The 23,368-nt window shown below is 35.7% G+C and overlaps 1 protein-coding gene across 1 annotated transcript in view; it reads left to right on the plus strand.

Moving 5' to 3' along the window:
* The window catches only part of LOC149786830 (uncharacterized), a 120,044-nt gene extending 106,154 nt beyond the window's left edge, over positions 1-13,890 (plus strand). The window contains exons 17-19 of the mRNA XM_089977348.1: positions 4,362-4,428; positions 6,381-6,497; positions 9,673-13,890. Of these exons, the coding sequence (XP_089833474.1) occupies positions 4,362-4,428; positions 6,381-6,497; positions 9,673-9,773 (285 nt within the window). The 3' untranslated portion in view covers positions 9,774-13,890. The remainder of the gene's footprint in view (positions 1-4,361; positions 4,429-6,380; positions 6,498-9,672) is intronic.
* The last annotated feature ends 9,478 nt before the right edge of the window (positions 13,891-23,368 follow it).

Here is a 23,368-nt window from a genome sequence, read left to right on the forward strand (position 1 = left end):
CAAGAGCTCCATTGCCGTAACTTTTACCGTTGGTAATTGTTTCAGATGTATACAAAATTTGAATGTTAATCTTTAAAGATTATATATGGCTCAATAAAACAATGGAATAACATAAAGAAGAATACTCCTTGTACAGTAAAAGAGATGTATAACCCACACGAAACCCACTTGACCATTTAAATTGTAGAGAAATGGAAGAATCGATTCTTGCTACACGGTGGTGCTTTTAATATTTATACTCCAATCCATCCTAATAAATAATCTCGACTGATTCAGTCAAAAGAGACCAGAAGACGTATTGAATTTATCAACACTGACGAATGATTGAAGTTACGGCCTTCGTTATCCGGGCTACATCAGTCATAGTATTTTTAAGCTGGAGTAAAAATATAATTTAAAACATTACATAAAAATGTACTTTCCATCAATGTTTCACTTCAAAATATCACTCAAGGTATCATACATGTTAACCCCATTTGTCATATCATTGTTATTATAAGCAATCATAAAATTATAAGACATTGGCAGCAGTAACACATTTGTTTACCCAAACATTCTTCCTGTATGATGATAGCACATGGCTCCCTTTCTGATGTCATTCAAAATCCATGTGAGAGCAGATGTGATTAACTCCGAGGTGAATTATTTTGGGAAACAGTGTAAAAAATAGTAACTTTCACACGCCGAAGTGACATCTAACTGCACAATTATAAACATTTACATGATTTATATATGTCTGTTCTTACCCTAATCTGTTTGCCATATACAAATGTGAATCATGAGTGATAAATTAATATAATATGACTAGATTCCGCTGATGTAAAAATTTACAAGTAAGGAATCGGGAGAGTTTTCCAGGAATGGAGAAATTGAAATACTCTTCTACCTTAAAATACAAGTCGTGGTTCATGGTATCCTTTTTACTTTATGTTAAGTTTCCGGGAATAAATTTAGATGTACCCTTGATAACGCTTCATAAGTGTCAGAGGGAGCTGCCTCAAAGTTTGTCTGAGACAAACGTTTGTTTTGAATACGAATCTCTAGCTCCTTCCATTGATAATTGATACAGATTTTTTTTCTTTTGTGACATTACTCAAAGAGAAAGAATGAATTGCAAAAGTGGATGCTAGCACCACATGCATGATTCTCTAATCATTAGTATCAAGAATGTTCTCAGAGTATTAAAGAAAGATGATGAATAAATCTAATATGGTATTTACAAATCAAACCACGTGAGTTAGCCCCCTTATGTTCGCTAATTTGCAGAAAGCGAGTGGGTGTTGTCAGTAGTTTATTCTGTGTTACTAAGACAAATAAATGCATGTGCCAACTATGGCTGTCTCAGATGAGTTGTCAATTAAAAGAATAAAAAGGCAAATGACTAATAATTGTTCACAACTGCTGAAGATCAATTTAAATAGGGTAAGTATAGTTTTGTATCGATTTTGCACCTGATATGAGTATCAACATGGAACAAATATCGATATTTTAATATATATTTTGATTGTTTCACCCATAATCATTGTTCATACTTATTTAGTCTTGGTGTTTAGCTATAAACAAATAAAATAGATTAATAAAAACAAGTCTTACTCCTTACTAAATTAGATGAAGAGCATTCTGAATTAGAACTTTCATGATTTTAAAAAGGTTGTATTTGGCAATACATTTATTTGAAAACTTAGGTCTAAGAATCATCTTTGGGTATTACGTCGACACTGATCATAGACCAGAAGATCTTATGAGATAGTCTATTCTCCGTTGTCTGTTAAGGCAGATTTGTTATTGTTATTGCTACTCCTCCTAAACTAATAGGTGCATTGCCATGACCCTTTTCACACACATTCATCCCTTAATCTAGTTCGTTCTAAATGAAAACGGTCCAACTTGGACAACCACCTTGAACATCTTGTTATCCCTATTTCTTCTGAACGTAAAGTCATGTTGAAAAAGGTTAGCACCAGAAGACATTTTATGACGTGTGTTTAGTTCTAAATCGTAATGATGATGATCTAATGGCCAATATGTATTCCACAGAAGCAATCTTGAAAATGTTTTCATCAATACGCCTCCTGAATATATGGTCATAACAAGATGGGATTTTCACTACAAGACAATGTAGGTAGTGATGTTAGTCCTAAGATACTATGTTGCCGGTCGAATGTTTAGTATAGCTGCGATGGTGGCTATCTGGAAAATACTTTTTAATGCTACTCCTCTTGAATGGAATGGCGCATTTATAAGGGGCATTCACCAGGATACTGTTGACAAAGTTTGGTTGGATTTAAATGAAAATGACGACATTTTGGTCAACAATATGGCCACCACAATGACGGTTACTTGTCCAAGCAATCATGTTGACATAATGCTGCTTTTGCTGAAAGACTTCTTATTTTTTGTTAGTCGTAAATGGAAATGGTGCCAGTCTGATATCCAATATAACCATCATGCATGCTATATTGAAAATTTTTTTAGTTTTACTCCTTTATAATCAAAAGTCATATCATCATAGGGTTGGTCATAAATTCAAATGGAGCTTATCTGATGACAAATATGACCACCATGATACTCCTCTTAAAGTGAAAGTCATTCTGACATGAGCTTTCCAGCTTAGGAGATCTTATGGTGTCTAGTTTATCTAAATGAACTAACATATGCACATCATTTAGTTCATCATTTTTTCTGTGAATATCTTCTTATGCTTAAGCTTTGGAAATAAAAAAGTATTTTGACCAAAATTGTTATCTCTACTCCTCCAAAATGGATGGCTATATCAGCATGGGTTTTTACTAATATACTTCTATTAAAATGCAGTATGTCGTAAATGTAAATAGTGCCAATTGTACATCCAATTCGGCTGACACAATGGATGTCTTGAAAATTTTACTGTTACCATTTAACAACAATGGATGCTTCTATTTGCATGGGTTTTCAACACACAACACTCAAAATGCTGTCTACTTGGTTATAAATGCTAATGGTACCAATCTGACATACAATATGTCTGCCTTTCACCTCATATAAAAAAGTTTTATCGCCGAAGAATATCAGAGATGATATCAACACTCGTCAGTTAAAACTGAAATCAAAACCATTATCACACCTTTTCTGGACCATTCCATGATATGTTGACATTAGTGTTATATGTTTTGCAGAACTCGGGTGTGTCAAAGTAACAAAACATGATATTTTAACGAGTGTTGAAGCTAATGAAATATATCCGATATTATTTTATTTTTATTCTATCCCAAACTTGCTCCACAGTCGAAGTTTAGGAGACTACACTTGTTCTTCGGCATAACACGCTCGCCCCGTTTTCGTCAACTCACATCGCTTTCATAGCTGGGCCATATACATATATGACTTAAAAAGGTAGCATGAATGGGACAACCTAATTCATCGCAGTAAATAACATATTTGTAAACTATTTGACCCTATCTGGGAATAATGCGAATACTATTAAGCAATTCACCAGAGCGGGTTTGTTGTTGTCAAGGAAGTAATGTGAAATAACTTCAGTGAGATGCACACTGCGTATGGTCACATTTCTTTATGAACAATTTATGTCCATTTATGAAATGTGAGGCAGTTTCTATTCGTTTGTTCGAGCTCACAAAAGATTTGTTTTTGTTGTTGCAGGTGTAACTTTTGTACGCACACACAATGAATTGTTGCATGGCATGATGAGAAATCTTTTATTTTGTACACGTGAGAAGATTAGGATATATCTTTTGCATGTAAAAATATAAGAATATATTTTTCATATGAGAAAATATAGGAATGAAAAATTATAAATTATTTCGCCAGTAAGTCTGTATATTTCACACTAAATAAAATAATAAATACCTTTATTTCTCAGTGGGGAAATGTTGTCTAAGGGAACAGGTTTTTATTGTATTTAACTATTTTAACTTGTTTAATTGTCCCAATAGTCACAAACTAATTAATATTTATGTAGTATATAATTTCCTTCATGATTATATCGTCAATTGCATTCACATCTTTTACGGGTTGGCAGAAATTAAAAGTTTCTCCCTAACCATCCTTATACTTTCTCGACATCATAGGAGACACAGTTCATACATGCCTATTGTAAACCTAATGCCAATGCATTGGCACCTGTTGGTGTGGGCAAAGATTGAGAGTTATCATTTGTAGAGAGAGAGAGAGAGAGAGAGAGAGAGAGAGAGAGAGAGAGAGAACATTTATAATGTTAAGCACCTTTATAAGTTATTATACTAGCTGCTGCTTCAAGTAAAAATCCATTCACGACAGGTAAGTTATCATTTGTTGTAACTATTTTAGGTTCCAGAGGAGTCAAATAATATTTGTTTGTATCAATATACTTTTTATTTCCACAGAATAAACGTCTGAAGATATCCAAGGAAGACATTGAGCAAATAAAGGACATACGAAAGTTTGTTCAAGGTGAGCTGAAATGTATTTTACAATATTGTAATTGGAAAGTTACAGACAGAGATTAAGAACAAAACATAGCAGCCTGTATCATGGTTCATGATTAGAGTGATAAGTTAATAAAGTCTTCTAAGTTTTTTTAATCTATATGGAGGCTGTAACTCCCCCGTTCTTTGGTTTTAATTGAGTGGAACATTGTTTGGTTAATAATTTTGGTAATTCAGTATATTATTTAGATAAATTATTATTAGTATTTTAAATTTCAAACTGTATATCATATTGTTTTATTGCATTGATTTCCTGCCTTAGATTTATAATTTTCTTGAGCAGGATACTACAAAAAGAGTTAGATTAAGTTTAGATACAGAGACAAGCAAGTTGGAACAGGCGATTCATACTTTTGTTAACCTTTTTTTATTTTTTTTCTCTCTCACTAGTTTTAAATCTAAAGGATGAACAAGCAAAATAACCTGGCTGAAAATGAGTAGTGTGTCCAGCATGTGTGTGTGTGAGAGAGAGAGTTTATCTACGCAGATTTATGAATATGTCCAGTAATCATATAAGCCGATGATCTTGATAAAGTCAAAACGACAATCCTACATTCTAAAAGTAATCGACGTTGATCAATTTTTGAATCTGAAATTAATACCTTTGGTTACTATCTTATAAAGGATTTATCCATTCCATTAAGAGAAGTGTACAGTCCTTTCGCTTTATCAGCGATCATGTGTGATCAAAACATTTGCAAAGAATGATACCCAAATTCTTTCGTACATACACAAAAGGGGCTGTATGTAACACAAGAACCAAATGAACATCTGTTAATATGATTGAACTTTCCTTGTTTTGTCGAGTTTCTAGAAGCCGTTGCGTGTTACTTTATTTTTGGCTTAGATACACATGCAAATGATGAATGGACTATAAATAAAATCCGGGAAGAGTACTGGAGACTGTTTTAGCTTCGTTATGTGGAATCTTCCATTTTATACAGATATTGAATGCAAGATATTCACATATAAAATTTATATTTCTTGGCATCCATCCGTCTACGGGATGGTGTAGCTCCAAAGTAAGTTATTGTTACTCCTTCTTTCTAGCTCTTTTTTCAGCTTGCTTTATTTTCCTGACTTCTTCTGCTTTTTGAACGCCCTGTCTGACAGCTAGGCGCCAGGTGGAACGGTAGTTAGCACATCTTTCCCAGTCATTGACATTGATGTTGGGCGTTTTCATGTCCTTCTTGTAAACATCTTTGTAGCTCAGACGTGGTCGTACAGTCGGTCAAGCGCCTTCTGCTAAAGTTGCATATAGAAGGTCCTTGGGGATGCGGAATGGGTCCATTCTCTTGACAAGGCAGAGCCAGCGAATGCGCCTCTCACTGAGAATGGAGAACATGCTGTTCATGTTGGCGCGCTCCATAACCTATGTGTTGGGTACTTTGTTCTGCCACAGGATGTGTAGAATGCGCCGCAGGCATCTCAGGTGGAAGCTGTTGAGTTTCCTCTCGTGTCTCGCATAGATGGTCCATATTTCGCTGATGTAGAGAAAATGTCTATCACAATTTAAAAATATCGCATTTAGTAAATGTCAGTTTTAATTGTCGATGATTTTCAGAATTGGATTTCTCATGGTTTGTAATCTCGAAATAAATTATATTTTACAGAGTTCCGTACCTTTAGGCACTTAACTGTTTCCACAAAGATGGATATTTAAACAATATTTAAACTTATCTTTAACCATAAAATAATCAAATGGAGAAAATGAATGCTTTATTGTCAGTTATATAGTCGTATAAATGGAATTTGTACAGGTGAAACACGTAATTGAAAATACTTTTCAAACAGAAGTAGAAAAGAGAAAAACATGAGCTATATGAGTGGACAAAACTGCAGAGAACTAAATCTTCCCTAAGGGAATAAACAAAAATTATTTTACACTTGATGCTAAACAATTACAGTGTTTTACAGGTGAATTTAGTCCTATCCCTTGGCAGATTTGTCCGAAGAAAGGTATTCCTGCGTACCAAATGCGGCAGCTTACGAAAAGTATAGCTGACATCGGCAAAGAAGCTTGTATGGGAAAAGGTAGGTACGATTTCTTCAAGTGATTGTATCAAATTTAAAAATGTAAGAATAAAGGATATTTTAACTTCCTTTATCCTACAGTTCAGTATGAAGGTTTCAGTATATTATTTTGTATTAATCTTCAGTATCTATAAACCCATAGCAATTGTTCCCATAGAATTCGTATGCATAAGTTTCAAATTATATTGTGTACAGGTTTTAACTTCCCTAAAATTGGAACAGGTATTAACCAACACCCCGGAATATGTGTGCAAAAGATGCAGCAAACCTCCCCACATACAAAAAAAAGACTGGCGAACAAATATTACATGCATTTTGATTGGGAGAAAGCTGAAGACAATTAAATATTACTTATGCTACTTATGCTTATTGCATGCCTAAAGACTTAGTAGCCTTCGATGGCTTAAACATTAAATGATAAAAATTGCTTGGCAAAGTTACAAAGATACAATGAAGTGCATTAAAGCAGTTGCAGAATGTGTAACACTGGGAAACAAACGAAAAAAGATACATGACAAGGTAAGCGGCTCTAAGCAGAGATGGTAAAAAGACAAAAACCTTAAATGTTACTCTAATATATGACATTTCTTACAATGACCTTCTGCCAAATTCTACATAATGTTTGCCGCTTTTTTATCATCTAATCTGCATATTAACGAGGTACAAATGGAAAATAGTTTTCCGTTAGTGCTTTAGTTGAATTTAGTTTTTGTCGTATTGTTTCATCTTCTGATGGGTCATGTCAGGCACCACCCGCTACCAAAAGTAACAGTAGGCCATTCTACCTGTGAATGTTGACCCAAAGTAAACAGCTACAACAGGGTCCTTTCTGGTAGAACAGGCGGCCAATTAGATATGCTCATGAACCAGTTGTGAGGACAGATGGCAACGCAGTGTTTCCATGTGTCTCGACATTGTCGTGCCACTTTATTCCGACTGGTCTCAACGAGAGAGTGAGTGCGACTCTGCCCAACTTTTCCTCACGTAAATCCAACTCATGCGCAAATCATGACACTCTTCCCCTCCCATCACCAGACACCTCTGGACAATTCCATCCCAGGATATTTTGTTGCCTGATCAGTGGCTAGCTTGTGCACATCAAGAGGATATTCAGACAAGATTGGTGATTTCTTCCTGTAAACTCGTAGGCTGCTACATTCTTGTTGGTGAAAGGACATACCCCAAGTTCTTTCCCAGAGGGCCAGTTGGTTCGAGTCTTCTTGAAGGATCTCACGATCCTTGGGGACATTTATTTCCTGTTAGACTATACAGTCGTCTGCAAAACGTCTTGTGATGGATTTGACACTTTCAGGTAGGTCATTGGTGAACATCAGGAAGAGGATGGGACCCAAATTACTCCTTTGAGGTACTCTACTAACAACCGCTGCTGGATCTGATGTTGTTCCATCTGCTATAACCCTCTGCGATCTCTCTGTTAGGAAAACTCTGATCCATTACTGAGTATTATCCCTGATGCCATAATGTTCCAACTTTGAGAAGGAGTCTTTCATGGGAGACACGATCAAAATCTTTAATAAAGTCAAAGACAACAGGGTCATACTTCTTCCCTCTGGCTAAGGATTTGATGAGCTCATCCACTAGGGTTATGAACTGTGTTTTACCGCTTTGTCTGGCATGGAAACTATGCTAGCAGCCTGTTATAATGTTGAAAGGATCTAGACCTTGTAATAGTGTCACACCTGTTCCCCATCTCAGCAAGTACATAATTTCTGACTTCCTATGTATTATGTAAAATCTTCACACTCTACACTAAAGTCATTTTCGAGATAAAATGGCAGAAATGTCTGTATGAATTTAGTATTGAGCAGTAATAACAGCATATTGTTGTCTCCAGGTGCCTTTTACCACCAATGCTACAGTGTTGTGGCAATGAGTAACTCACTGTGAGGAGTATAACCGAGACTTGATTATAATCATCCCTCCCCCTCCTTGTAGATTGCATACATCAAGCGGATAGATTTTTATCACATCCCTTAAGCAAGTATTTACACTAGAAAAACATTAAGTACTACAAGATTAAATATACAGATTTTAATGTTTGCTCAAACATGGCTGATGTTATATCAGATGTCTCTGCTTTCAGTACAAATTAAACACGAACCTGACCAATATCAAGACATTGACATTTGTACTGACACTGATGTGCCATTAAATATTGTCGACAAAAATTCAACAGGAAAAACAGTGTTTTACACCAAACATACGAATTCCTAGTAGAACCATGTACGCAATGCACACAGCTGTTTTTCGACAAAAGTCCTAAAACAACTGGACTTCTAATTCATTGGAGACAAACATCTGAAAAACATGTAAAGCACATATTGAAACCAAGAATTTATGAATGAAAAGTGGATATTTGTCTGTGCTGGGAACAACACCCATTAATGTACTGCATTCTTGAAAAAGTAGTGTACGATAGAGGCGGAATGTAATATACAGCAAGCTTTTCCAAGAACGGAATTAGTCATTATGATTTATAAGATTATGTTGCCTTGGTAAAATTGAATTAGGTTTTCATATGTGACTTCAAGGCTTTGAAAGAAAACAACATATATTCGCATTCCCTAATCAAATAACAAAAATAAAAATAATTACTCTGAAACAGTTGTGAAAGACGTTTATCCCTTTTATAAGTGCACATCACTAACGAAGGATATAAAACCCACTTAAAATTGAAAATGTAAGAATTATAGAATTATCACATTATATAAAACATCATGCTGTTTTATGGAGGTTGTAAACAGTTTCCCAAGATCTCCCATTTCGTTTGTTGTTACTGATTCATAAATAAAGTCAAATTCGCTAGTAAATATTAATTGGCCAAACATTTCTCCTTGTATTTAAACAAAGTCGGTCGGTAGACAATATGAACAGCGTTTTCTAGAAGGTCTTCAAATTCTAGGACTGATGATTTTCTTTTGAAATCTAGACACAGGCAATAACAGTTTGTTAAATTACAAATGGATTGTAGAGTTTGTTTGCTATCAATTGATTTAAATATAAATGCAATTAGTTGTACAAGGAGAAAACATACCTCCATTATTTCTTGTTTATGGTTCATTTTCTGAATTTTTTCAATATGAGACTGGCACTCTGGAGGTAATTTAAAGTCAGTGAATCTAATAATTGATTGTAAATTGTTCTGTTCTTTCAGCTGGGTCCGTGCCACTACCCAAAACTTCAGCAGTGTCCACTAGTGAAGCTTCTATTTCTCAAGGCCTAAAACGAAAACGAGATGACGACAGTACCAAATGATAAAAGAATATCGGTCAGGAACAAGAGATGTATATTTCTATAAAGCCATTGTCCTTTGCCTTTTTGAGAGGGGAATATTGGATATTTAAATGGTCTAAACGTATAGATTAATATTCTGAGGATTTCGTTATTTACTGAGCAATACCTACCCGAGAAATAGAGAGTGCTTAAATCAATTTAGAAACCTTTATCGTATGCGATCGCCCCAAACAAATCAACACGAGAGTATTGTGCATATATGTGTTGATGTTGAATCTTTATAAAAGAGGCTTACTACTGTTGTATTACGTTTATTTTTTTTCGAAACATTCTTATCAATGTGGAAAAGCAAATTAGTGTAATGTTATGCTATATCACCTAGATTATCTTATCTTGAATTGTTAGTTACTTTGTTTTCATTTACTAACATTGTTTCCATTGTATGTTGATGTCATATAGTTCGCTATCATTGAACTAGAAATGCCTGCTGTTAATCTCCTTTGCAAGAAAAGAAACTAAGATGATTGTCCCAGTATTTCACCTTGTCATCCAGTATAGAAAATCCTACCCCATCCGAATAAATAATGCAGCACACTTACAAAGGAAACAATAAACTCAAAGATTTCAAGGAAAAATTTGCATAAAAGGCATTTTAAAAGACATAAGTTTTCAAAATTAAATAGGATTGGAAAAGTTTCTTATAATTTATGCCGTTAAGTTTGTTCATACAAAATATGACTCTTAATATTATAATTCTTCTAAAACGAAATATGTTTACCTGTATTTTAAATCAAAATTAATCAAGACTAACTATAATTATTTACCTCATTCATATTCAAAAAGAATTGGATACTATTAGAAATAAATTTCATATGCAGTGGAAATTTTTTTTTCATTCGTTACGATGCATACTTGATTACCCAGTAGGTTATATGTTCAAAAGTAGTAATTCTATCATATAATAAAATATTCTTATTCTGAATACTAAATCATGATGTTTTTAATTATCCCCGAGATTTCAAAAAAGTACGAGGGTATTTCCACACAGCAATCCATCGCCTTACACCGTTAAAGCTAGATACATGAATATTTAAGCAGTGATATTCTTATAGGCTTAGATTGTGCAGACCCTTATGGAATTTTGATCACAGTTTCGAACATGGGGCTGTGGCGGGGGAAGTGCTGGTGGAGGTAGGGGTATGTCCCACATGTCTGAGATCTTTCTTATGTAAATAAGTACCCATGTATCAACACAGAGAATGGTGCAGGAGGTGACAGATGCTCAAAGGTCTATCCTGACACTGTTTTATAACTGGAAAACTAGTGAAATACCCACCTTAAAACCAGGTATACATGGACAGGGCATGTAAAGAGGATTTTGCATGCAACCAGATATACATGTGCATGTATTGTGTATGAAAATGAGATTTTTACATGCAACTAAATATGCATGTACTGGGCATCAAAAGAGGATTTTACACAATCGAGTACATCACTTTCCCCAATAACATAGCCCTTGGGTCATATATTGGAACCTACTGGGATTCCCACCTTATAACCATTTATGCACTTAGATAGCATGGAAAGACAAAATTATACATGCAACTAAGACTGGCTACATGATTGATCCTTACTCCAAGCGACTTGGGCTCCAGGTCATATCTTGACAATTATAAGATCCACACCTTTCAACCATGTACATACATACTAGACGTCAAAAGACAAATGAACATAACCAACATTGGACTGGACTTACAAAGGAGGCTCAAATGTCGGGATTCAGGTTTTATAAAGAGAAAGTGTGGGGATAATGTTTTGCAAGCATGGAATTCTATATTAAAAATTATTTAGAACCATTTTAATTTTGAATTTTCTTCAAAGTAAATTTGTATGTGTGGGTTGATGTATGAAGTATATAGGATTTTTTAAAATAAATGGACCCTAGGAATAGATAGGGAAAATTGTTATACCTAATCTTATAGTCACAATGTAATACACATAACTGATTTATGATAATGTAGTTTAAATATTGTCCCTTTTAAACAAACAATTTTATTTTCAAACATATTCAGCATACAGTATAATTTGAACATGAATGTACTATACGATTATATGGAGTTATATTAAAACAAAGCTAAAGGATTGGTATTACAAAACATTATCAAGGGAGGAAAATATATTATGATAATTTAAATTATTTAAATTATTTTTATCTGAGATAATTGATCTCTGCAAAAGACAAGAAATATCACACTATTACAAATATTACCAATTACTAATATGCAACAGACAATATTGCTTGATCACTTGGCCAATTCTGTCCTCGTAATAAATTTTGTACTATCCCCGAGCTTTCTAATAAAATCACAAATATAGATTTACAGTACATTAGCACATACGTACGTGAGGCACATGCTTGTACTGTTTGAACAGTGTTAAGAAAGACACATCAAACATGGGAAAATTATGGAAGTTTCGTTGTGACCATGGGCGAGTGGGTAGAGATCATGGGTGACTTCTCTCAATTTTGACTTTATCCAAATTTTAAATAATTCTGGAGTTGCCCTTTAAGACAGGGCGAGATGGTAGATGTATGTCTCACACGTCTGAGAAATGGCATATGTGATCAATGAACAAAATATCAACACATATTGATACTTTTTATGATAGGGTCATGGATTCTGAACAAATTTTTGATGTCGGCAAGTATTTTACAATTTGCCTGATGTTATCACAAACTAGCATTCTCTGTTTGGAACGCTCACATCCTCATGCTTTATTAGTTTGACAGCCAGTCTTAAATTTGACGTTGTATAGCACATCCTTGTCCATCGAACTATGTATGCACATGATTATAGTGCGGGGTGGGGATCTCACGCGTTTTTAAGTTATGACCTATGGGATAATTTCCTTAGGATCAGAATGGACCCTGGGGTCAAGTTCAGCCTGTGCAATATTAAGTATTTTCATGCCAGGAAATATGTGTACATAAGTATAGTTATGACCCTGGGACTAACTGTAGGTGGGTTGGGAAATGACCCTGGTGAAACGCCCAGGGAAACCAATCTGGGTCCCGTTTTTGTTCTATTTTTATCTTGGTGTACTGTTTATCTTCTCTTTGCTTGCTTGTTATCATTAACATGTATCTCTGCTTTATTTGTATGACATCTATACTTGTTATATTTCTACGTTTTATTTTTGCATAATATACAAATGTCACAAATTTAATTTCTAAGTGATTTGAGATGAAGACGATGATGGTGATAATGATGATGCTGATTATTATTTCAATAGCTTGTTTGATTAGACACAATTGGTAGCAAAAGATTCCGCTCAAGTTATCAAAAAGTATTGACCAAATAAATTAATTTTGAGTTATATGTAACAAAGGAGAATGATATTCAAACTACTTCCATGTTTTGTTAAATGTAATAAATACGAAAGAAAGAATTAAGCACTGCTGCAAACATTTAACATGAAATATTAGAAATAAGTTATTGAATATGACTTGAAAAGCTCATGATGATAGTTTACTGTATCAATAGTATGGTGGTAGTGATGAATCATAATTAAGAATATTGTTTTATATCAACATGTGTCTTGTTTTCAGGTTCACATCAAGTATCATGATCTACTGTATTTTATACTCGTAAGATTTTTCTTCCAATGATTGATCAATGACAAAACAGAGCATTATAAATATTGTATCTTTGTGAATATATAAATATGCAGATTGATGAATGAATACAATGGATCAAAATGGAATCTTTTTGACTAAACGAAGAGGCCGATGGCGAGCAAATATAACAATGCATGATGCAACAAGAATGAATCTTTCTGAATAAAGATACAGATTGGTAAAAGAAAACAACTACACATGATCCATCAAGGATCTCTTCGAATACTTAAAACTGGTCCATGAACACATCTATACATGAAGCAACCAGAAAGAATCTTTTACAATAGATAATGCTGCTGATTAGTGAATAAATACAGTTATATGCAAAGCATCAAGAAGGTGGCAGATATTGATATCCTTTTTTAAGAATATCTAGCTTTTATTAATTATAAATCTGTTTTGATTTGAATGTAAATAGTCTTCAATTTTTCTTGTTCTCAATAAAGTACTTTCTCTGAATGTATCTCAGTTTGTCTAAATGTGCACCTGTACATACATACGCACATTATATATGGGATTTTGTGGACATGAATTTGCAATTATTTTTGACATCTCAATACTATTTCATATTTTTATTTCTACTCCCTAATCTCAATTTCTCTTCACATATTTATTTATAGAAATCTTAAGTCTTGATATTATTTGTTCTAATATCATCAAAAAAATTTACCTATAAAATGCACCAAACTTCTGTAAAGATAGTTATGCTATATCATTAATATATATTGTGTAGCCCCACTTGGGTGAATTACATACATCATTGGTTTAACGTTCAACACATTCGATGAACAATATTTTACAGTCGACTAAAATATTTAACCAAGGCCCTGTGGAGAAGAAGACTTGTTGACAAATACAACTTTTTGAGTCAAGGAATAATCAGCTGTACGAGCATCACTTTCAAAAGTGTCCACCTGTTGCTCATAAAGTTCGGTATTGATTCCTCTATTAATTTGAGCTGTCTGAGTTTATCGTAATCTTGATCAACCTTCCTGGCCGAGCACCACATATCAAATAGTTATTTTTCCCTTATAAATCTGGCATCAGTACCTTTATACAATATCGATATGTCTCAGGCACCTTAACCATATCAATATCAGCACTTTGCTGAACCAATAGTATAGCGTAGACTTCATGAGCTATGCCAAAAGAATGCACATTGTACCAATAAAGTCGAATACTCTATTGGCCGTTTCACGTTTGCATCAAGTGTTTCAAAGGGATTAAGGTACTGATTCTTTTTTTTCTCTTTAAAAGTAGATACTAACCTAATATTTATGGTAACATCAAAAATTTGAATTTGCATTTAAAAGGGAAGAGGGCTTTCCACCTGCCAGTTATAAATCTTTCAATCTGACTTGGCATTACTCTTTTCTCTCTATCTCTCTCTCTCTCTCTCTCACTGCATTTCCCTCAGTTCTTTTTCTCTCTGCCTCTCACTTTTCTCTCTCTCTCTCTCTCTCTCTCTACTTTTGCTTCTCTTCTCTATCTCTCTGTATATGTATTTTTCTCTCTTATGTTTTCTCTGCGCTTGCATTACCATCTCTTCTCTGAACCTTTGCATTTGCATTTGCTTCTCTATTTCCTCATTCTGAATTTGCAACTCCGTCATTTTTTTCTGAAACTGAGATTTTGATGATTTAAATTCCATCTTGTTTTTTCTTATAACTGTAATCGTTTTTAATTTCCTTTAAAATCCGGAAACAGACCTACTTACCGAAAGTACTGTTATCAAAATATTTTGTTTCTACCAAATACTGAACAAAAATATTTTTGTTTCTTGTTTTGTTGAGATGTTTTGACTTCTGTAATAGCATAATGTTCGGTAAGCTAAAGCAGCTCACCTTTCTTTCAAAGACACTAACAACTTCTTGTTAACATTTGAAACAAAGCTCCCTACACTAGATACAATTTCGAATGTGCATTAGTTTTACCCAAGCATACTTCAATGAGTAAAATTGAATGTTTTCATTCACAGTGAAAAACCTAAATACAGTTGATTTAAATTTCAAAAGACAATTTTTAATTTTTCTGAAATATTGTTAATAATTTAAGCTCGCCGACGAGTTCCCAATTTTTGTTACCATTCATTGGTCTTAAACAAGTAACAAAAAACGAAACCCTCAAGTTCTGTAAGATTCAACAAATAGTTTAATTCTCTGATTGATCAAATAAAAATTAAAGAGAAACTTACATCATTGTGAAATAAGTCCTAAATAGTTATAAAAAAGAAGAAAGAAAAAAAACATTAATATGTAAACTATCTTACTGATAGAGTCGGGAGGGGAAAAGCCAAATAATGATAAATCCAGATGAAAAAGAAAGTGTTTAGAAGGGCGATTATGTCTAAAGATACCTTAAAGGTTATCTGATTTATTACATATATGTAGTGTTGAAAACATCCTGAAAGTTTTTACCAGAACCGATGGATGGAAAATTAACAAAGGTTCCTGTCCGGTCAAAATTGTACATGACTTTAATGATCACTTTATTCATGGGCTTAGTTTTCTACCTACTCACAGACTAACCTAAGGAATGAGGGGAAATAGTAACAAAAGTAGCGATCTTGTTCATTATTTAAAATCCTTAGACCAACAGAAGGTAACATTCCATAAGTTTTGATCTGAAAATAAACGCAAAACCACCCAAAATGTGACACCCCATAGATTTTATTTTATACAAATACCTTGACCTTTAAATCTGTTTTCAAAATAAAAGTAGGACCAATATTGTTTTAAAAGCCTTAAGCTTATATGATAAAAATAAATGTTTTATAATATATCGTAATTTAAAAGATGATTTATTATTAGTTTATTAAAAATAACAAATAGAACTGAAAGATCAGAATAAGGTCAAAAGTTAAATTAAAAACAAGAATTAAAAATTAATTGTGAATACAACAAGGCATGTAGATCTGCAAAATGCGTCCATTTGTTATGTAAATCAAATAGTGAATTAACTTCCCTTTAAAAATATTCTTATTGACATAGCATAAACACTCTTAGTCCCAAGGCTACAAAAAGAATTATGTCAGGAAGTTGTTCACTTTACGGGTGGCTTCCTTACCAACAAACGGAATGTAATGAAAAACACAAAAAGATGGCTTTAAAAACCTGCGAATGAATAATGCAACCTATTGCTAGCCTATTTTTGGTTTCCTTTAAAAGTATCAAGAAGGGCATCAATATTATTTTGTCCATACGCTAAGCATCAGGAAGAAACCTTTTCTAGACTGCTGTCCCTTCAGTTAGATGCTGGTTGTCGTTGGTATCCTGATTGGCTAATGGGTTATCGGTGACTAGTATGCCCTTGACAGGCTGCCGCTCGGCACTGTTTCCCGTGCCGTAAAATTTGTGGCGGATCTCAATGGAGTTGGCCTAAATGGCCCGAGGAACCGGCATATTTTTTTCATAGCTGCATTCCTCCTGATTGTCTCTTTTGGCAAGGATCGTTGCACCAGCACGTGAATCACTATCAGCAGCCGCCCGCTGTGTTAGTTTCTGAAATCTTGGGTCGGTTAGAAATGGCAAAAGGGGGTGTTCCGAGATGTATCTCGTGGGCAAGTATTCATGAGTTTGAGCACTTTATTCAAAATGTTAAAACTTACCAGCCCGAATGGCAGAGCAAAGAGGCCCCACACAGATGAAGGCCTCTTGGATAGCAGTTGAAGAATGCTGCAGGCACAAAGGACAAACGCAAGCACAAGCGCAGTACAAACAAGGCCATCTCATACGCAATACAATCATGAGTCAGATAGGCAAAAGCACTTGCAGTTAAACAGCAAGCCGAAAGACACTTAAATGTGAATGCTAGCGCAAGCCTCTGCTACAGGGGCACGGAAAAGCTGGTGAAATGATTCAAAACGTTGATAGGATCTTTCCGAGCTGGGAACACGTCCATTAAAACACCACATACCAACATTTTCTAAAGGATGAAATTGTGAACAAAGCTGCTTACAAAGCGTTAAGTAAAGAGCTCCATAGCGAGGCTTATGACTAGTACTAGTTTACTATAGGAAAAACGATGTAAACTAAGAATGGACACCGCGAAAGCAAAACAAATGCAGATCACTAAATCAGATAAGCTAGGACATGTAGGTCCAGCTGTGGACCATGTAAAGGCATATTGGCTCCCACCCCCACATCCCAGTTTCAAAAAACCTGGAATATCATAAACATGCAAACAAATGCCCACGGGAAAAATGTCATTGACCAGGAAATCCCGAGGCAGATTAAAGTATTCAAGGGCGTACGCATTTTTGCCAAAGAGCCAATCATTTATACAGCAGTACAGGTCAGCCAAGCCGCCTACTGCGTTTCCATAGCAAACTCTCAATATTGTGCTCCCTCCTAGGTTGGCTCCAGAACCAACAATAAGGCTCGTAATGGCAGCGTTTTCTATAGCTTTACTCTGCACGCGAGTCCGTGTCATATGCGTCCATTTTGAATGTCAACTTGCCAGACAAAATCTACGCATCTGCGTGTTATGTTGTCAGACCAGGCTGGCACCCTGCTCGACCTCCTGGCACCCTGCTCGACCTCCGCTCACCGTCAGCTTCTATTTCCAACGGCGCTCTCCATGTTAAATAGTTTGGTGGCTATAGATCAGCACGTACCTTTCAGCTTGGAATCGCCTCTTGCAGAGGAAAATACAGTAAAGTATACTGGGACAGCCGGCCCACTTGTACAATGCGATTCAAGCTATCATCTAGCAATGAGAGTTCCCATATCATTGTACAAATAGGCCGATGTTCTCTGTACACTTTACTGTGTTTTTATCATTTGCATCAAAATAATACTTTGCGTCGTAAACAAGAGTATCCTATACCACTCCAACAGTTGTCATTTTCCTAGTATCCTATACCACTCCAACAGTTGTCATTTTCCTACTATTTAAATTGATAGAAACAACTTCAAAAAGAATGCGATTTTAGACTAGGATTATCTCTATCTATATTAAGCAATAATTACATTTACAAATATGATTAAGTTTAAGAGAAAGAGTTGAAGTGATTAAGCCACTTGCCCTTGTGAGGGAATGTTATTGAAATTATTCCAAAATAAATATGCCCAAGATGTTGTATAAATGATCATGTTTTAGACGTGCAATGGATTAACTTTTACATTAGTTTCTTTATACATGCTAGGCGAATATGATGTAATGAACGATATGAAACTAATAAGCTTATAAGTTTGCAATTGCGATAGTACGGAAACGATAGTATGGCGAACAAGATATAGCTCGTGCGTAGGGTAGAGAATTAAGCAAATATATTCGAACATGAACTCAAGATAAAATAGAACTCATTTGGAGATTACTAATAATTAGTAGTTACTTACAACTAATAACATCTTTCAGGGGAACAAGTGTAGAGCAATCCAATAAACATTATATTATACTTTGAATACTAGATATATATTCTGTAATTCTTGGTTAACGGTTTTGTCTAATATTTGTTGTTTTATTCATGGCAGTAAATTGTAGTGATTATCTAGGGCGTGATTTTGCGTACATGCATAATGCCATTTTTAAGATATTAAACAACAAAAAGCTGCATAGGATCTATAAAAAGATGTTTACTGACAATATAATTAATAGTAAATATGTTGACAAGATTCTGCCTTATACCAATTGGACAGGTCAGACAAGTAGCATTTTAGAGAAATTGTGTTAACTCCCATTGTATGGTTTAAATCATGTGCGTTCTTGTACGATGAAGGAAAATTGGGTTTTGTCACGTAGGTAGTAGTGATATTATGCGTGTTCTAGCTTTTCGCCTGTATATACAACGATAGGACTTTGCAGTTCTCTTATCCTTATTTCTTGTGTTCCTGTCGTAACATAAAGTCTGCAGACGTATTTTATGTTGTACTTAGATATTGTTTGAGAGAAGAAATATTTGTATGGATTGTTCAGTAGAAATAAAAAGGTGCTCATTGGACTATATCTTATTTTTGAATCTTATACTATGGAGTTCTGGACGACGCTATTTTGACAAGACTGGCTGCCCCCCACGTCTGCCTGCTGTCATCACGTCGTTCCACGAGAACATGCACAGCACAGTGTGCTTCAATGGCGCAACATCTGAAGCATTGCCAGTCATCAGCGGAGTCAAACAAGGCTGTGTCCTTGCGCCGACACTCTTTGCCATCTTCTTCTCAATGCTTCTCCAGTACACATTCAAGGACTGCAGCGAGGGAGTGTACATCCATACCAGGGCTGACAACATCGTCCGTCTCCATGCTAAGACTAAAGTCACAGAGGTACCCATCCGTGAACTGCTCTTCGCTGACGATGCGGTCTTGACATCACACACGGAAGATGGACTTCAGCAGCTGGCATGCCGCCTCTCTCATGCTTGTAAGAAATTTGGACTGACTGTCAGTTTGAAGAAAATGAACGTCATGGCGCAGGACACAGACTCCCCTCCCTCTGTCACCATCGATGGGTGCAACTTGGAAGTTGTCGAGAACTTCACATAACATCTCCAGCTCACTCTCCATTGATTCTGAGGTGAAAGGCAAGATTGCCAAGGCAGCAGCAGTGATGACCAGACTTATCCAGAGAGTCTGGATAAACCCCAACCTCACCGAGAAGACCAAACTGCGTGTCTACCAAGCCTGCGTGCTCAACTCACTTCTCTACAGCAGCGAAACATGGACCACGTATGCAAGACACGAGAGGAAACTCAACAGCCTCCACCTCATATGTATGCGGTGAAGTCTGCACATCCAGTGGCAGGACAAAGTACACAACACAGATGTTCTAGAACGCGCCAACCTGAACAGCATGTTCTCCATTCTCAGCGAGAGGCGCTTTCGCTGGCTTGGCCATGTCAAGAGAATGGACCCAGGCCGTATTCCCGAGGACCTGTTATATGGGCAGTTAGCAGAAGGTGCACGACCAACTGGACGACCACATATGCGCTACAAAGATGTTTGCAAGAAGGATATGAGGAAGGCAAACATCAATGTCAGTGACTAGGAGAGCTGTGCAAACAACCGTTGCAGCTGGCGTCTAGCTGTGAGGCAGGGAGTTCAAAACGCAGAGGAAGAGAGAAAAATAAAACAAGCTGAAAAGAAAACTAGAAATAAGGATAAACAAACGCATACTTTGGAGCTACGACATCGTCTCCCGTAGAAGGACGGATGCAAAGACAAGACAAGACAAGACCACGTGATATCATTTTTCTTCAGCTCTCTCACAGCATCTTCAGTGTCATTCCTTAATATGGTTTCACACATATCCTTCTCTGCTCCGTCTTCAATATTTGAATCCACAATATTCTTCGTGGTGTTTCTAATTTCAGCTGCAAACGATTCGTTAAAATTAATATCTGGTGTTTCAGTTCCTAAAGTTTTAAGATGCTGACGCCACGCGTCACAAATCAAATGAGGGTTCAGTATTATTTGTCCGTCCACGTTTAATTCAGAGACATCTTGTCTGTCCCTTCTGATGCAGACTTATTCTACTGTAGAATTTTTCAACATCCAGTTCTGTAACTTTTTCTAGCACATCGAATTGTTCCTGTTCGTACTGGTGCTTTGCCTTGATTAATTAACGAATTAGACAATCTTGTTCAACAACTCCCCCCGCCATTTGTTTCACTCGGGATTTTAATGCCATATCATTTTAAAGGTATCAAATCGCATAAGTGACAATGGCCACAAACTAGAAGAATTCATTTCTAGACACGATTTTTGTCTATATAACACCACATCTCCGACGAACTTACACCCAGGAAATGGTACATACACGTGTATAGATTTGACAATTTGATCTCCTTCCCTGCATTTGGATGATGACTGGAAGTTCACTTATGACCTTCTCAGCAGTGATCAATTTCAAATCTCCAATGAACACATTAATTTTACACTTGATGAAGCAATTCCACAATGGAATATAAAGAACCCCGACTGGGCGAAGTTTGAAACACTCTGTAAAACCAGGCTAAATCAAGATACCCTTTTCAACGTTAATGTGACACTATTCAGCATTTTCTTCTATTTTAATCGAGATGCAGAGGAATCCATTTCCAAGTCCTCACCGAACTGTAAAAGAACCCAAAACTTGGGCACTAATGAATGTAATAATGCCATTTGACATCGGCGAGAAGCAGTAAGAAAATGTAACAATCTCCGACACCCAAAATTGTAACTAAATATCTATTTTCCGAGACAAAACTCCCCGCACTATCAAAGCAAACGAGAATAGTCTTGCTGACAGTTTCTCGAAAAGTCCTCCTCATCTAATTATTCAAAAGCCTTCTGAAGATTAAAAAATCAGAGAGAAAGGTCACGTTTAAAATTCACATCCAACAACTCGGAAAGTTAAAACCAACTGTTCTCACTATTGGAGCTTATGGAGGATTTAGACAAGGTTCATGATACATCCGCTGGGCCTGACAAATTACATTATCAGTTTTTTTAAACACCTTTCATAATCATCATTAACATCTCTTTTGAAAATCTTCAATGATTTATGGATGACTGGTAATGTACCGAAATTTTGGAAAGAAGCAACAGTAATACAATTTCCCAAATGAGGTAAAGATAGCGCCGATCCTACCAAATATCGACCCATTGCACTGAAAAGCTAATTAAACAACAAAAAGTACTTTTTACGCTTCACGATGGAAAGAAATCCGAGACAAACCCTTCCATATTCCACAACTCTTATCATGAACTCATCACCGAATTTAAAAACTACGCAATAATTTATACTGACTGATCAAAGGATGAGTAAAAGGCTACCGCAGCCTTCGTTAGTCGACTACACACAACAAAAGTTCGCTTACCAAATGGTACATCAATTTTTCAGCAGAAATCAGAGCAATAGACCTTTGCACTGCAATACATAGAACACAAACGTATTTTAAACAGCAGCATCTTCTCCGACTCTCTATCAGCACTTCAGTCACTACACACTAGAAAGCTGGAGAACCCATTTTAAGTAATATCCTCGTCAGACATAATGAGCTGAGTACCTCCCACAATATAATATACTGTTGGTTACCTAGTCATCTTGGTATTAAAGGTAATGAAAAAGCAGAACGCACTGCCAAAATGTCCCTAACCCAAGAATCATCTGATTTTAAAATACCGTGTACGTTTTTTAAACCTAGTATCAAAGGGTCTTCACGTCAGAAGTGGCAGGCATCGTGGAGTGATGCAGTGAATAATAAACTTCACGCCATCATGCCAACCCTAGGAAAATGGACTCCTTCCTACAGAATCATCCGTAGGGTGGAGGTAGTCATTGAAAGAATTAGAATTGGTCATACTTATATAACATACTCCCACATACTAAAAGGCGGAGACCCACCAGAGTGCGTTTCTTGCAATGAACCATTCACTGTTAAGCACTTTATGATAGATTGTTTCGACCTTTAACCTGCGCGCGATCAGTACTACAATGTGCATGACATGAATGAACTTTGTGATGCAATAAACGTGACTTGTAGTATAGAATTCCTGAAGAAGTAAACATTTACTATGAACTAGAACTTGTATGCCATCTTGAGCAGTTGTATGTAATGTATATACCGTCCGTAATTTTAATACCTTTTCATCTATCTTCATTAACATACACCATTCACTTTCCCCGTTGACCGGGAAGCTTTATTTATTACCGTTACCATCTTCTCGTTTTACCTTCAACTCTTTGGTTTTATATCGCTGGTTGATACGAAACCTTTTACCAATTTTAAATGATCCAACATATAACCGTTTGTATGGCGCTAAATAGCCTAACAGTGCTAGGGCGCCCTATATATGTCTTCAGTCAATCAATTATTACCGTCCCTTAATTTCAACAACTTTTCATCTGTCTTTAATAACATATACCGTTTACATTACCCGTTGATGGGGAAGCTTTATATATTACCCTTAACCATCTTATCGTTTAACTTTCAACCATTTTGTTTTGATGTCACTTG

The sequence above is a fragment of the Sinohyriopsis cumingii genome, chromosome 12, assembly GCF_028554795.1.
Source record: "Sinohyriopsis cumingii isolate HCF-2022 chromosome 12, ASM2855479v2, whole genome shotgun sequence".
Taxonomy (NCBI): Eukaryota; Metazoa; Mollusca; class Bivalvia; order Unionida; family Unionidae; genus Sinohyriopsis; species Sinohyriopsis cumingii.